This window comes from Salvelinus namaycush, chromosome 3 (assembly GCF_016432855.1).
Source record: "Salvelinus namaycush isolate Seneca chromosome 3, SaNama_1.0, whole genome shotgun sequence".
NCBI classification, from domain to species: domain Eukaryota; kingdom Metazoa; phylum Chordata; class Actinopteri; order Salmoniformes; family Salmonidae; genus Salvelinus; species Salvelinus namaycush.
This window is the reverse complement of record NC_052309.1, coordinates 57,667,375-57,684,939: the sequence shown is the minus strand read 5'-3', so window position 1 is coordinate 57,684,939 and position 17,565 is coordinate 57,667,375. Positions and strand designations below refer to the sequence as shown.

Genomic DNA, 17,565 nt, shown 5'->3' with positions numbered 1-17,565 from the left:
AAAAAAACAGTTTTTGCTTTGTCATTATGGGTTATTGTGTGTAGATTGATGAGGACATTTAAAAAAAAATCTATTTTGCATTAAAGCTGTAATGTAAGAAAATGTGGAAGAAGTCAAGGGGTGCGAATGCTTTCCGAATGCAATGTATTCGCTGATATTCTGGCTGGTAACATTTCACTGTGGCTGGCTCTCTCTCTCGTCACTGCAGTCATACGTTCTCAAAAGTGCAGGAGCACAGCGACACCTACTGGAAGTTTCAGCGCTACAAGCTTATCTTGGAGTACCATTCCAGACCCTGCCTTGCGCCACCCTTCATCATCATCTCCCACCTCCACCTCTTCATCAAGAGGCGCATCCGCAGGATCCCCTCCGTCAAGATCAAACACTTTGGTGAGAAGAGATGGAGACGGAGGGGAGGAGAGCCACTAGAGATGTGATGTATTGTGAAATGAAAATGCTCACAGTTGTATATTGCTAAATTACTAACATTTTAGAAGTCCACTCCCGTTGTCGTCCAAAATTTTATCTGAATAGCTGAATATTTAAAAAAACATTTTTTATCTTCTTCCAAATCCCCCTCTTTTCCTCTCCTCTATCTCTCCTTCAGTTCTGGAGATCTATGGTAGGCAGGCCAGTAAACTGAACATGTGGGAGGCCATCCAGAAGGAGAATATACTGTCTGCCCAGAACAAACGAGAGAGAGAGAAAGACTCAGAGAGACTTAAACGCACCTCCGTCAAGTGAGACATCTCTCCACCTCTCCCCCTCAGTCACTTATTTATGTCATATACTAAACGTCAGATTTAACAGCTTTAGTTCGTTTTGCTTTGGTGCTATTTTCAAAAGTATTTGGTGAATTTTCAAAACTCTTAGTACAACTCTCCAAACTGGTAACACTTTTAATGCCGCAAGTATTATATTTAAAACCTTTATTTGTGCATTAATTTTGTTTGGAAAGATCTTTCACCACACAACCATTGATCCAAAATATAAGTTAACTGTGATATTGTGATAACTGTGATAAGAATATTGATTTAACTTCTTGACACTAGGGGGGCGCCATTTCGACTTTGTATAAATTCGTTCCCAAATTAAACTGCCTCATACTCAATTCTTGCTCATACAATATGCATATTATTATTACTATTGGATAGAAAACACTCTCTAGTTTCTAAAACCGTTTGAATGATTTCTCTGAGTGAAACAGAACTCATTCTGCAGCACATTTCCTGTCAGGGAGTGAGATTTCAGAAATCGAGGTCCCTGTTCTGAGGTCAGTTTATAAGTCCCCATGTAAGCCATCGGGCTACATGCACTGCATACGCCTTCCTCTAGATGTCAGTAAGCGGGGAGAATTTGAATGGAGTGGATTGCGCAATCTGGGGCCCTATATAAGACCGTGGAACGGAAGTACCGTTCTTTTCAACGGGGCGCTTGGCGCATCAGGGACATCACAATGGCCTCCTGCAAAGCGTTCGTTTTAGCAGTTCTGTATCTCCGGTCATGTTTTTATTCGTTATAGTTGTTAAAGACATCATAAGGTAGTTAATTTAAACCGACTTATAGCAGTTTATATCAGTTTATTGCGATTTTCCTGGATTTCTTTGTGATGCGCTTTCACGAGTTGGACACCTCTCCAGTGGGTGGCTAACGTTAGCGGCTATTTCGACAGGACAAGAGGACATCTTTCAACCAAAAGACGATTGTTCTGGAGAAAGGACACCTTGCCCAAGATTCTGATGGAAGCTCAGCAAATAGTAAGCAGTCTTTATGCTGTTAATTCGTACTTATGTTGACAAATGTCAAATAATAATTCCGCCATGAATTATGGTGCGGTCTCGCTTTAGCGCACGCTGTATTGCGCAGTAACGTTCATTTTAAAAATCTAACACAGCGATTGCATTAAGAACTAATTTATCTTTCATTTGCTGTCCAATCTGTATTTTTTAGTCAAGTTTATGAATAGTTTTCGATTAGATTAAGTGCCTCTCCAAGATGGCGCCGGACAGATTGCTTGAAGTTTTGGCCACTAATCACATTGTATAACCACGATTTGTGCCGCTAAATATGCACATTTTCGAACAAACTCTATATGCATTGTGTAATATGATGTTATAGGACTGTCATCTGAAGAATTCTGAGAAGGTTAGTGAAAAAATTTATATATTTTGGTGGTTTATACGTTATTGCTATTTTTGCCTTGAATCAATGCTGTTGTGATGTTTGCTATTGTGGTAAGCTAATATAACGCTATATAGTGTTTTCGCTGTAAAACACTTAGAAAATCTGAAATATTGGCTGGATTCACAAGATCTGTGTCTTTCATCTGCTGTACGCTGTGTATTTTTAAGAAATGTTTTATGATGAGTAATTAGGTAATACACGATGGTCTCTGTAGTTATTCTAGTCGCTTTGGTGAGAGTTGTGATGGTGGCTGCAATGGTAAACTATGATTTATACCTGAAATATGCACATTTTTCTAACAAAACATATGCTATACAATAAATATGTTATCAGACTGTCATCTGATGAAGTTGTTTCTTGGTTAGTGGCTATTTATATCTTTATTTGGTCGAATTTGTGATAGCTACTGATGGAGTAAAAAAATGGTGGAGTAAAAAAGTGGTGTCTTTTGCTAACGTGGTTAGCTAATAGATTTACATATTGTGTCTTCCCTGTAAAACATTTTAAAAATCAGAAATGATGGCTGGATTCACAAGATGTGTATCTTTCATTTGGTGTCTTGGACTTGTGATTTCATGAACATTTTATTATATGATATCCCTGTGGCTTTAGGCTAGGCTATGCTAGTCAGCTTTTTTGATGGGGGGGATCCCGGATCCGGGTTTGTGAGGCGTTAGAGGTTTTAAAACAAAGACCCACATTAATGTGTTAGATTTGTTTCTAAACCTTGCCTAATCAGTTGGTGTTTGGTGTTTATATGCATAACTGTCTGGGGCGCAGCCACCGAATATTTTCCATCGGACAACACAACCCATCTGGGTAACCCGAAGGATAACCCCAGCTGTGTCGATTCGATGCATTGATGCCTTTACCCTTGCCCACTCTACATGGTGGCCCTGGGTGAGCAAGGCTCCCTTCACAGCTCTGTAGCCTGCATGGGGCATGCTGGATTTCATAGCCGACCCTACAGTACATTGTCTAGCTCCTCATCGGACATTGTAGAGTATTATCCCCGGACAGATAGGTCATTCTCTTTCATACGTCTGACAACACTGCATTCTGACACACCAAGGACTTGTGCAATGCTTTCTACTGGCAAAGACAGGGCAAGCAGTTCCTGGAGCTGGCTCTAAGGATCAATGTATCTGGGCTGACCGGTTAGTCCTTGCTCCAGGTCTAATGGATCATCTTGAGGTACATCAACTTCTCAACCGCTGACCAGTGGTGGAATAAGTACCAAATTGTCATACTTGAGTAAAAGTAAAAATTCCTTAATATAAAATTACTAAAGTAAAAGTCACCCAGTAAAATACTACTTAATTAAAAGCCTGAAAGTATTTGTTTTTAAATATACTTAAGTATCATAAGTAAAAATAATTTCAAATTGCTTATATTAAGCAAACCAGACATTTCGGTTTTGTTATTTACAGATAGCCAGGGGCACACTCCAACAAGCAGACTTAATTTACAAATGAAGCATTTGTTTTGTGAGTCCACCAGATCAAAGGCAGTAGGGATGACCAGGGATGTTCTTTTGATAAGTGCGTGAATTTGAACATTTTCCTGTCCTGCTAAGCATTCAAAATGTAATGAGTACTTTTGGGTGTCAGGAAAAATGTATGGAGCAAAAATTGTCATTATTGTCAATAGGAATGTAGTGAAGTAAAAATAGTCAAAATTATTAAAATCACCAGAACTGTTGCCAGAGAACTGAATGTCAATTTCTCTACCATAAGCCGTCTCCAACGTCATTTTGAGAACTTGGCATTACGTCCAACTGGCCTCACAACCGTAGACCATCTGTAACCACGCCAGCCCAAGACCTCCACACCCTCTGCACACATCAACAACGGTCGCCCACGAAGCATCGTTACCCATCGCTCCACAAAGGCCGCGGCCCTTGCAGAGCAAGGGGCAACACTACTAATAGGTTTCAGAGCAAGTGACGTAACTGATTGAAACGCTACTAGCGCGTACCCGCTAACTAGCTAGCCATTTCACATCCGTTACACTCACCCCCCTTTCAACCTCCTCCTTTTCCGCAGCAACCAGTGATCCGGGTCAACAGCATCAATATAACAGTATAACTTTAGACCGTCCCCTCGACACGAGCGCGAACCAGGGACCCTCTGCACACATCAACAACGGTCGCCCGCGAAGCATTGTTACCCATCGCTCCACAAAGGCCACGGCCCTTGCAGAGCAAGGGGCAACACTACTAATAGGTTTCAGAGCAAGTGACGTAACTGATTGAAACGCTACTAGCACGTACCCGCTAACTAGCTAGCCATTTCACATCCGTTACACATACAGGCAAATAATTCATAATATATCAATCATTTATTTCCATACATACACTACCGTTTCAAAGTTTGGGGTCACTTAGAAATGTCCTTGTTTTTTAAAATAACATCAAATTGATCAGAAATACAGTGGAGACATTGTTAATGTTGTAAATGACTATTGTAGCTGGAAATGGCAGATTTTTTATGGAATGTAGGAATACAGAGGCCCATTATCAGCAACCGTCACTCCTGTGTTCCAATGGCACGTTGTGTTAGCTAATCCAAGTTTATAATTTTAAAAGGCTAATTGATCATTAGAAAACCCTTTTGCAATTATGTTAGCACAGCTGAAAACTGTTGTCCCAGATTAAAGAAGCAATAAAACTGGCCTTGTATCTGGAGCATCGGCATTTGTGGGTTCGATTACAGGCTCAAAATTGCCAGAAACAAAGAACTTTCTTCTGAAACTCGTCAGCCTATTCTTGTTCTGAGAAATGAAGGCTATTCCATGCGAGATATTGCCAAGGAATTGAAGATCTCGTACAACGCTGTGTACTACTCCCTTCACAGAACAGCGCAAACTGGCTCTAACCACAATAGAAAGAGGAATGGGAGGCCCCGGTGCACAACTGAGCAAGAGGACAAGCACATTAGAGTGTCTAGTTTGAGAAATAGACACCTCAAGTTCTCAACTGGCAGCTTCATTAAATAGTACCCGCAAAACACCAGTCTCAACATAAACAGTGAAGAGGCAACTCCGGGATGCTGGCCTTCTAGTCAGAGTTCCTCTGTCCAGTGTCTGTGTTCTTTTGCCCATTAATCTTTTCTTTTTATTGGCCAGTCTGAGATATAGCTTTTTCTTTGCAGCTCTGCCTAGAAGGCCAGCAATTACTTTATATGAACATGTATTGCAATGTGTATTTTTAGATGAAACGCTGACTAAGTTTGGTGAAAAAGTGACTATGATTTTGAGAGTACTTAGCCATTGAAAATGTGCTTAGTTTTGAAACGAATGCCTTTTTGATGATCTGTTTTGAGTTTTGTACTAAGTGTTGTGAAAATGGACCACATTCTTCTGAAAATTGCACCAAAGAGATTGGTCCTCCTGTGTTAGGGATTGGTTCAATTCAGTTATCTTTTCATGAATAGGACTTCAGTTCAATTCCTGAATTGACCTCTAACCTGTCTTGTGGTCCTGTGTTGAAGGGTGAATAGTGTCCTAAAGCAGATGGTAAAGATCCAGGACCACGACCGCAGGCTGAGAATGCTAGAGACCAAGGTCAGTGTCAGCCTGGGCCGCTGCCACTGGTCACAGCATACACACACACACGCACACGCATACACACGCACAGACTTATATGCCCAGTGGCAACGAGTTTCAGTGGTCTGAAGTTTCAGTGGTCCTTAATGGGGGGGGGGTGGCTTTGTGCGTGTTGAGGAGCGGAGCTATTGAGTCCTTACCCCATGACGCCTGTGCATCTAGGTCCGCCACCTCGGTCGAATCCCCGGTCACCATCCGTTTTGGTTTAACTTTCCTTGTGGGTACCAGAAGTCCTCACAAGGATAGTAAAACAAGGAAAATTCGGACAAGTGTGGACATTTTGCCGGTCCCCACGAGGAGAAATACTATTTTAGGCTTAGGGGTAAGGTTTAGGGTTAGAATTAAGGTTAGGGTTAGGTATAGTTTTAGATTTAGGGGTTAGGGAAAATAACTTCTCTCTCCTTCTCACCCCCATCCCCTCTCTCTTGTTCCAAGTTGGAATATTGTTCTAGTGCCCTCTCCTGGATGGTGGACGCTCTCTCTCAGAGTAACTTGATAAAACCCACACGTCCTCCGCCCATTCTCAGAGGTAAGGTTGCATACAGACATACACTGAGTGTATAAAACATTAGGAACAAATTCCTAATATTGAGTTGCACCCCCTTTTGCCCTCAAAACAGCCTCAATTTGTCGGGGCATGGACTCTACAAGGTGTCAAAAGATTACCACAGGCATGCTGGCCCATGTTGACTCAAATGCTTCCCACAGTTGTGTCAATTTGGCTGGATGTCCTTTGGGTGGTGGACCATTCTTAATAAACACGGGAAACTGTTGAGCATGAAAAACCCAGCAGCGTTGCAGTTCTTGACACACTCAAACCGGTGCAACTGGCACCTACTACCATACCCCGTTCAAAGGCATTTACATATTTTGTCTTTCCTCTGAATGGCACAATACATGTCTCAATTGTCTCAAGGCTTAAACATCCTTCTTTAACCTGTCTCTTCCCCTTCATCTACACTGACTGAAGTGTAGGTGACATCAATAAGGGATTAACCTGGTCAGCTTTCACCTGTTCAGTCTTTGTTCCTTATGTTTTGTACCCTCGGTGGTTCTTCAATCAAAAGTTGCTTCACGGTACGGTTTGTTATGGTGCGTTACAGTGCTTGCCGTTAATGCTTGTCCAAACCACCAGAGGGCATGTTTGAGCAAATATACTCCAGTTACTAATCAGGGCATTTGAAGCTGAGCAGAGGTCATCATGCCATTCAATTGTGAATACACTTCATAATTTAAATTGAATTGTATTTTATATTATTATTAGGCTATCAAATATTATAATCTTCCAATTGTGAATTAAGAATTGGGCAGGAGTAGGCTACATACAGTACAATGGCAATGACTATACCCGGGCAAGAAAAGCAACGAATACTTCCTACTGTACAAATGTAACTTGTTCAGTTACATGCAGACCAGATGTTATGATTTTGTTGATGTCAAGGTTTGTAATAATATGCAATTTGCCAATCAAATATATTCCATTCTCCAGCTTGTTGGTGCTTGCTTCTCTGCACAAATCATTTGACCGCTGCAGTTTGAGATGATGTATTCCCTTTTCTTTATGAAAAGAAGTTGATACTGGCCTTTATTATTTACCATTTATTTCTAACAGTAGCTTGATTAAATTGATTCATATTATGGTGTTTCTATTCCAAGAAAAGCAAAAATGCATTTAACAGTAGCCTATGTATAGCCTACCTAAAACATTCCATAGAAATATGGGCAGAATATTGTATAAAATATTCGGATGGTTAAAGGCCGACATTTGGTCGCTTCAATTAAAAAACGCTCTTTGTAACATGACTATAGAAATGGAAACATTGTGATTTTAGTGTGCTGGCCGGGGAACTTGTTTAAACCCCCACTCATTACAGTGGCCTAGAAACAGTAGATAAATTAGCTTGCTCAAACTAAACGATCACATGTGACTTTTCCACACAAATTCTACATACACAAACACATTCCTTGAATCTAGAAAAACTCACTGCTTTCTTGGGAACCAACGGGACCTGTTGTCCAGCTCCTTGTCCACTGATCTTCAGTTGGCTGTTGGCATGGTTGTATGCACTGCAAACACATATTTATGTTTTTAATACACAATTATCAATTTTATTCCACAGTAGGCCTACACATTGATAGGCTATGTACTGTTTTATGCACCGAAACCAAAATACCTTTAGTTTAAATAAAAACATGTTTTTAGAAATTCTTGCAAATTTATTGCAATTGAAACACAGAAATATCTACATTTACATAAGTATTCACAACCCTTTTCTAGAACACTCCAAATTGACGCTCAGGTGCATCCAATTTCCTTTGATCATCCTTGAGATGTCACTACAACTTGATTGGAGTCCACCTGTGGCCAATTAAATTGTTTGGACATGATTTATAAACAAACTTACCTCTCTACAGTATATAAGGTCCCACAGTTGACAGTGCATGTCAGAGCAGAAACTATACCATGAAGTCCAAGGAACTGTCCATAGATCTCCGAGATTTGTGATGAGAAATACAGCGTATTCGGAAAGTGTTCAGACCCCTTGACTTTTTCCACATTGTTACGTTACAGCCTTATTCTAAAATTGATTAAAAAAATAAATAAAAAATCCTCATCAAGTCTACACACAATACCCCATAATGACAAAGCGAAAACATATATTTTTTTGCAAATGTATTAAATATGACAAACATATACCTTATTTACATAAGTATTCAGACCCTTTGCTATGAGACTCGAAATTGAGCTCAGCTGCATCTTGTTTCCATTGATCATCTTTGAGATGTTTCTACAACTTGATTGGAGTCCACCTGTGGTAAATTCAATTGTTTGGACATGATTTTGAAAGGGACACAACTGTCTATATAAGGTCCCACAGTTGACAGTGCATGTCAGAGCAGAAACCAAGCCATGAGGTCGAAGGAATTGTCCGTAGAGCTCCGAGACAGGATTGCGTCGGCACAGATCTGGGGAAGGGTACCAAAAAAATGTCTGCAGCATTGAAGGTCCCCAAGAACACAGTGGCCTCCCTCATTCTTAAATGGTAGTTTGAACCACCAAGACTCTTCCTAGAGCTGGCCGCCCGGCCAAACTGAACAATCGGGGAGAGAAGGGCCTTGGTCAGGGGGGTGACCTCTGTGGAGATGGGAGAACCTTCAAGAAGGACAACATTTCTGCAGCACTCCATCAATCAAGCGTTTATGGTAGTGTGGCCAGATGGAAACCACTCCTCAGTAAAAGGCACATGACAGCCGGTTTGGAGTTTGCCAAAAGGCACCTAAAGGACTCTCAGACCATGAAACAAGATTGTCTGGTCATATGAACCAAGATTGAACCCTTTGGCCTGAATGCCAAGCGTCACATCTGGAGGAAACCTGACACCATCCCTACGGTGAAGCATGGTGGTGGCAGCAGCATCATGCTGTGGGGATGTTTTTCAGCGGCAGGGACTGGGAGTCTAGTCAGGATCGAGGGGAAGATGAACAGAGCAAAGCCCAGAGAGATCCTTGATGAAAACCTGCTCAGGACCTCAGACTGGGGCAAAGGTTCACCTTCCAACAGGACAACGAGCACAGCCAAGACAACGCAGGGGTGGCTTCGGGACAAGTCTCTGAATGTCCTTAAGTGAACCCTATCGATGTGAGATTTCAGTTTTTTATTTATTTTAGAAATGTTCAAAAATTCACAAATTTTCGCTTTGTCATTATGGGGTATTTTGTGTAGATTGATGAGGAAAATGTTTTATTTAATCAATTTTAGAATGAGGCTGTAACGTAACAAAACAGACCCCTTGGACAAAGTAAAGGGGTCTGAATACTTTCCGAATGTCCTGTATGTATCCTTTGTCACACTAATGTAAAGTGTGAAAAACAATAACAGGCTGACTACACCGCTCGCGTCGCAAAATAAATTTAGAAATCTATGTTATTCAATTATTGCGCTCACACTGCTCGCGCGCGCCAACGAGCGTCTGCGTTGCCAAGGGCTAAAATAGAAGTCAGTTCTATTTCTGATGCAGATCGCGCTGCAAGTCCTGCCTCTCCTATCTCCTCATTGGTTTATAGAAGCAGGTACCCATTTGCCATCTCCTCATTGGTTATACCCACATTGGTGACTGAAAGACGAACAAAGTCAGTGGTGGTAATGCACCTAATTTATGAAAGTTACCAATGGCAATATAAAGTCAAGAGAAGAAAAGCCTGGAAGGAGGAGAGATGACTAGAAACGATTCGGTTGACCTTTTATGTGTGGATTAATTGGCGGAGTAGAGGATCTTTCAGGTAAAATAAAAACTCAATGTTATATCCCAGGACAAATTAGCTAGCAACAGCAAGCTAGCTAAAAAAGACAAATTAGCTAGCCTAAATTGCCATAAATGTTTCATGTTTTTCAACCTGTCCCAACATTAATATAATTCATTCAGAGTTTGTTTTGATATTTTAACCTGCGTGTCGTGATCGCGTTTGGTGTAGGGGGACAAAATACATTTATGCACGATGGCGCACGCGCGCTGCCGGTTTGGGTTCCGTGTAACACTGTTTGTTTTTAACTGGCTGAGTGGATGCGCTGAGTTGTCATAACTCTCCCCCATTAGGCTACTTGCAATTTGGGTGGGTTGCGGGCGGGTTGAATAAAGAGAAAACAATGCATAAAAATCCATAAATGTACAATTCTTGTGCAATTTATATCTATAGGCTACACTGAGGTTTTCTTTCATTATGTGTATCTGCCATTTTTGCACAAGCCTGAGCTTTAGGACCTAATTGTCCGCGCTCCAAGTAGGCCTACATGTCAATCGCCAAATGCTTTTGGGAAAAAGTTAGTCGATCCACCACATATAATATTAATTCCTGCAGAATTAAGCATTTCTTGCTGTACACCCTCACAGAAAAAGCACGATTTCACATGTGCAATCATGTGGTTTTGGAACACTTCACATGTGAGATTTCACGTGAAAACAAAAATTCGGCGTTATGATTCGCACAGTGACTTTAGTGCTTTTAGCTTACATTGTGTATGTTTTTTTTATACAGAAATTATTGAATTTGTCCTCACCTGGGATTTGAACTCTCCAACTCTTGGTTTCGATCTTTCTGCTACACCACCACACCTGTGTTAATAACTGAATTCACCTGTATTCCTACACCTGTATTCCTATTCTTAAAATAAACTATTATATTTATCCTAGTTATTCAGGAGTAACATTAAAACAGAATAATATGCCTCACCAACATTAGACAACTATACTGAAAACCCTCAAATTACTGAAATAAGTCAATTAAATCAATGATGAGAGAATAGTCAGATAAACTGATAACTAAAATAGCAGCACAGATGGAACTATTTTGCTAAGTGCAGAGATGTATTATAGGTCATGAATATGTAAAGGAATGATAGACTTTGTGGCGCTGCAGATAGATCAGTGCATCTCAAATCCAAAGGTTATGTGTTCAAATGCCAGGTGGGGTCATACTTTAGCTGAACAGTGTACCACTAACTTTAAAACCACCACACCATTTCATTACTTTACTTAAAATGGTGTGGGATGGTGTAAGAACACCTGGGACCATTGTGACATCCTGACAACTGGTAAAACAAACTCTTACAACATCCAAAACCATGTTTTTACATTTGAAGTGTTCCAAAACCACGTTTTGGGGGGAAATTATACACCAATTTGACCTGGGAACAGGAGTGGAGAAATTATTTCTTTCTTTCAGCATCTTGAGAGAATGTGAATGCGCGATTAGCGACCGAGTGTGAAGGTGCTGATTGTAAAGCTGATTGTACGTGAAAGAAGCAGAAATGACAAGAAACTATACGGATGTCAACTAGATTGAAGCATTCATTCTGTTGAGCAAGTGTTTATTTGGTCTTCTAAAGCAACACATAATGACAGAAGAGTAGCTGCATGTATCTAATTATAGACAAGTAGACAAACAAATAGCCTACCAAAATGTGAGCTGTTGTGTGTGGGGAAGAGGAATTCAATCACCCTCTTTATCCTCTTCCAGTCGTTCTCCTCATCATTCAGTTAACTCAAATTAAATGTTGAAGTCACATGCATTATCTATATCTATCTATCTATCTGTCTATCTGTCTATCTATCTATCTATCTATCTATCTATCTATCTATCTATCTATCTATCTATCTATCTATCGGCCATTCATCCATTGACGTCATTCATTCAGTAATGAGACACATTAGCGCGAACATAACAGCCTGGTACCAACGCCCAGCGATTAGAAATGTAACAACTGAGCAATGTAAATACACCTATTTAGAAAAAGTCAGGGAAGACGGAGGATGACATTTATTTCAATCCTATGTTACACTTTTACACAACTATTTGTTTATATGGAAATGTTGTATATTATAATCCACATCTACATTGAAACCAAAAAATAGCCCTTTCTATATAATTCTTATTCGAGCTTATGAATTTACCATGTTAAATTTGACTGCACTATTTAATTCGTTCCAAGTTAGCTTGCTGATTTGAGGGTTTGTTTAGAAGAGAGAGAACAGGGAAAGAAATTGATTAAATTGAGATGTTTGGACACTGACCTACACACAATACCACATAATGTCAAAGTGGTATTATGTTTTTACAAATTTTTACAAAATCATTAAAAATGAAAAGCTGAAATGTCTTGAGTCAATAAGAATTCAACCCCTTTGTTATGGCAAAGTCTAAATAAGTTCAGGAGTAAAAATGTGCATAACAAATCACATAAGTTCCATAGACTCACTCTTTATGCAATAATAGTGTTTAACATGATTTTTAAATGACTACCTCATCTCTGTACCCCACACATCTGTAAGGTCCCTCAGTCGAGCAGTGAATTTCAAATACAGATTCAACCACAAAGACAAGGGAGGTTTTCCAAATCCTTGCAAAGAAGGGCACTAGTAAAGTGTACGCTGGGAGTCGGGAAACAAGTACAGGGAGTGCAAATGTAATAATAAATAGAACATAGTACAAAACATGTACTGTGATGAGTCCAGCTAAGTCTCATGAGGCACAGGTGTGCGTAATGATGGTGACAGGTGTGCGTAATAATGAGTAAACTGGCGACAATAGCGCCAGAGAGGAGGACCCCTCCTGAGGGACCAGGAGCAGGCCAGTCGCTTCTGCTGAGGCGCGGGAACCTGTAGAGCCAGCTGAGGCTCGGGAACCTGTAGAGCCAGCTGAGGCTCGGGAACCTGTAGAGCCAGCTGAGGCTCGGGAACCTGTAGAGCCAGCTGAGGCGCGGGAACCAGTCGAACCAGCTGAGGCACGGGAAGCTGTCGAGGCATGGAAGCCCGACGAGCCGGCTGAGGCATGGGAGCCCGACGAGCAAACCGAGGCTTGAGAACCTGTCGAGCCAGCCGAGGCATGGAAGCCTGACGAGCTAGCTGAGGCATACCCGGTAGCTTCGGCAATGGAAGTCAATAAGTGACTTTAAAACAGCTACAAAGTTTAATGGCTGTGATGGGAGAAAACTGAGGATGGATCAACAACATTGTAGTTACTCCACAATACTAACCTAATTGACAGAGTAAAAAGAAGGAAGCCTACAGTATACAGAATAAAACAATTAAAAAAACATATTCTATTCCTGTTTGCAACAAGGCACTAAAGTAATACTGCAAAAAATATATGGCAATACCTGAAAATGGTTGTCTAGCAATGATCAACAACCAATTTGACAGAGCTTGAAGAGCTTCGAAAAGAATAATAGGCAAATGTAGAAAAATTCAAGGGGTGTGATACTTTCTGAAGATACTGTTACATGCAGTTGAAGTCAGAAGTTTGCATACACTTAGGCTGGAGTCATTAAAACTTGTTTTTCAACCACTTCACAAATTTCTTGTTAACAAACTATAGTTTTGGCAAGTCGGTTAGGACATCTACTTTGTGCATGACACAAGTAATTTTTACGACAATTGTTTACAGACAGATTATTTCACTTATAATTCACTGTATCACAATTCCAGTCGTTAAGAAGTTTACATACACTAAGTTGACTGTGCCTTTCAACAGCTTGGAAAATTCCAGAAAATGATGTCATGGCTTGAGAAGCTTCTGATAGGCTAATTTACATAATTTGAGTCAATTGGAGGTGTACCTGTGGATGTATTTCAAGGCCTACCTTCAAACTCAGTGACTCTTTGCTTGACATCATGGGAAAATCAAAAGAAATCAGCCAAGACCTCAGAAAAATAATTGTAGACCTCCACAAGTTTGGTTCATCCTTGGGAGCAATTTCCAAATGCCTGAAGGTACCACATTCATCTGTACAAACAATAGTACGCAAGTATAAACACCATGGGACCACGCAGCCGCCATACCGCTCAGGAAGGAGACGCGTTCTGTCTCCTGGAGATTAACGAACTTTGGTGCAAAAAGTGCAAATCAATCTCAGAACAACAGCAAAGGAAACAGGTACAAAAGTATCTATATCCACACTAAATCGAGTCCTATATCGACATAACCTGAAAGGCCGCTCAGCAAGGAAGAAGTCACTGCTCCAAAACCGCCATAAAAAAGCCAGACAACGGTTTGCAACTGCACATGGGGATAAAGATCGTAATTTTTGAAGAAATGTCCTCTCGTCTGATGAAATATAACTGTTTGGCCATAATGACCATCGTTGTGTTTGGAGGAAAAAGGGGGAGGCTTGCAAGCCAAAGAACACCATCCCAACCATGAAGCACGGGGGTGGCAGCATCATGTTGTGGGAGTGCTTTGCTGCAGGAGGGACTGGTGCACTTCACAAAATAGATGGCATAATGAGGTAGGAAAATGATGTGGATATATTGAAGCAACATCTCAAGACATCAGTCAGGAAGTTAAAGCTTGGTCGCAAATGGGTCTTCCAAATGGACAATGACACCAAGCATACTTCCAGAGTTGTGGCAAAATGGCTTAAGGACAACAAAGTCAAGGTATTGGAGTAGCCATCACAAAGCCCTGACCTCAATCCTATAGACAATTTGTGGGCAGAACTGAAAAAGTGTGTGCGAGCAAGGAGGCCTAGAAAACTGACTGTTACATCAGCTCTGTCAGGAGGAATGGGCCAAAATTCACCCAACTTATTGTGGGAAGCTTGTAGAATGTTACCAAAACGTTTAGACCCAATTTAAACAATTTAAAGGCAATGCTACCAAATACTAATTGAGCGTATGTAAACTTCTGACCCACTGGGAATGTGATGAAAGAAATAAAAGCTGAAATACACTGCTCAAAAAAATAAAGGGAACACTAAAATAACACATCCTAGATCTGAATGAATGAAATATTCTTATTAAATACTTTTTTCTTTACATAGTTGAATGTGCTGACAACAAAATCACACAAAAATTATCAATGGAAATCAAATTTATCAACCCATGGAGGTCTGGATTTGGAGTCACACTCAAAATTAAAGTGGAAAACCACACTACAGGCTGATCCAACTTTGATGTAATGTCCTTAAAACAAGTCAAAATGAGGCTCAGTAGTGTGTGTGGCCTCCACGTGCCTGTATGACCTCCCTACAACGCCTGGGCATGCTCCTGATGAGGTGGCGGATGGTCTAGAGGTGAGGTGGCGGATGCCTCCCGGGTGGCGCAGTGGTCTAGGGCACTGCATCGCAGTGCTAGCTGCGCCACCAGAGTCTCTGGGTTCGCGCCCAGGCTGGGCTGGGTTCGCGCCCAGGCTCTGTCGCAGCCGGCCGCAACCGGGAGGTCCGTGGGGCGACGCACAATTGGCATAGCGTCGTCCGGGTTAGGGAGGGTTTGGCCGGTAGGGATATCCTTGTCTCAGTATGTAAAATATAATAAAATGTATGCACTCTACTGTAAGTCGCTCTGGATAAGAGCGTCTGCTAAATGACTAAAATGTAAATGTAAAATGTCTCCTGAGGGATCTCCTCCCAGACCTGGACTAAAGCATCCGCCAACTCCTGGACAGTCTGTGGTGCAACGTGGCGTTGGTGGATGGAGCGAGACATGATGTCCCAGATGTGCTCAATTGGATTCAGGTCTGGGGAACGGGCGGGCCAGTCCATAGCATCAATGCCTTCCTCTTGCAGGAACTGCTGACACACTCCAGCCACATGAGGTCTAGCATTGTCTTGCATTAGGAGGAACCCAGGGCCAACCACACCAGCATATGGTCTCACAAGGGGTCTGAGGATCTCATCTCGGTACCTAATGGCAGTCAGGCTACCTCTGTGCGGCCCCCCAAAGAAATGCCACCCCACACCATGACTGACCCACCGCCAAACCGGTCATGCTGGAGGATGTTGCAGGCAGCAGAACGTTCTCCACGGCGTCTCCAGACTGTCACGTCTGTCACATGTGCTCAGTGTGAACCTGCTTTCATCTGTGAAGATCACAGGGCGCCAGTGGCGAATTTGCCAATCTTGGTGTTCTCTGGCAAATGCCAAACGTCCTGCACGGTGTTGGGCTGTAAGCACAACCCCCACCTGTGGACGTCGGGCCCTCATACCACCCTCATGGAGTCTGTTTCTGACCGTTTGAGCAGACACATGCACATTTGTGGCCTGCTGGAGGTCATTTTGCAGGGCTCTGGCAGTGCTCCTCCTGCTCCTCCTTGCACAAAGGCGGAGGTAGCGGTCCTGCTGCTGGGTTGTTGCCCTCCTACGGCCTCCTCCACGTCTCCTGATGTACTGGCCTGTCTCCTGGTAGCGCCTCCATGCTCTGGACACTACGCTGAAAGACACAGCAAACCTTCTTGCCACAGCTCGCATTGATGTGCCATCCTGGATGAGCTGCACTACCTGAGCCACTTGTGTGGGTTGTAGACTCCGTCTCATGCTACCACTAAAGTGAAAGCACCGCCAGCATTCAAAAGTGACCAAAACATCAGCCAGGAAGCATAGGAACTGAGAAGTGGTCTGTGGTCACCACCTGCAGAACCACTCCTTTATTGGGGGTGTCTTGCTAATTGCCTATAATTTCCACCTGTTGTCTATTCCATTTGCACAACAGCATGTGAAATTTATTGTCAATCAGTGTTGCTTCCTAAGTGGACAGTTTGATTTCACAGAAGTGTGATTGACTTGGAGTTACATTGTGTTGTTTAAGTGTTCCCTTTATTTTTTTGAGCAGTGTATATCATTCTCTCTACTATTATTCTGACATTTCACGTTCTTAAAATAAAGTGGTTATCCTAAATGTCAGGAATTGGGAAAAACTGAGTTTAAATGTATTTGGCTAAGGTGTATGTACATTTCCGACTTCAACTGTATGTTCTATTTCTATTTCAGGCTGCTTCCTTCTACATCAGAGACCTTTCCAGTCTATAACAATTTTCAAATTAACTTTATGGATCCCCAGTAAATGTTAATACTTGGTTTTATGTACTCCAGTTTCCATTGTGTTTTCTCTTTCAGATCTGACCCCTCTTTCTCCAACTAACTGACCCATGTCTGATGGAGAATAGTGAAATCTAGACACACGTGCACACACACCTACAATCACTGTCACTCAGTGCCGAAGAATGTCAAGAAATGCCAAAGACGGACTCGATGCTCATTCATCAATCATTTCAATGTCGTTTTTAAACGTTGATAATTTCAACTGCTGCCATTTTGTATGTGTACCATTGTTGCTCTTCTATGTTACACTTTGTTGTTCCTATGTTCAACAAATCTTGTTCCTGTGGGTTATAGAATGGACGGACAATATGTTCCTAATGTAATATGTACAGACATTGTAAAGGTAAAATATTATTATTTGACATGACCAAGTACAAACACATTAAACTTTTTGTTGTATGTTG

General features: G+C 41.6%; 1 protein-coding gene across 2 annotated transcripts in view; it reads left to right on the top strand.

Annotated features, from left to right (window-relative positions):
- Positions 1-17,565, top strand: part of LOC120032868 (transient receptor potential cation channel subfamily M member 4-like) — a 65,896-nt gene extending 48,331 nt beyond the window's left edge. For both annotated transcript variants that reach the window (XM_038979095.1, XM_038979086.1), the window contains exons 23-27: positions 209-390; positions 608-740; positions 5,676-5,748; positions 6,226-6,319; positions 17,177-17,565. In XM_038979095.1, coding sequence (XP_038835023.1) covers positions 209-390; positions 608-740; positions 5,676-5,748; positions 6,226-6,319; positions 17,177-17,205 — 511 coding nt within the window. In that variant the 3' untranslated portion in view covers positions 17,206-17,565. The remainder of the gene's footprint in view (positions 1-208; positions 391-607; positions 741-5,675; positions 5,749-6,225; positions 6,320-17,176) is intronic.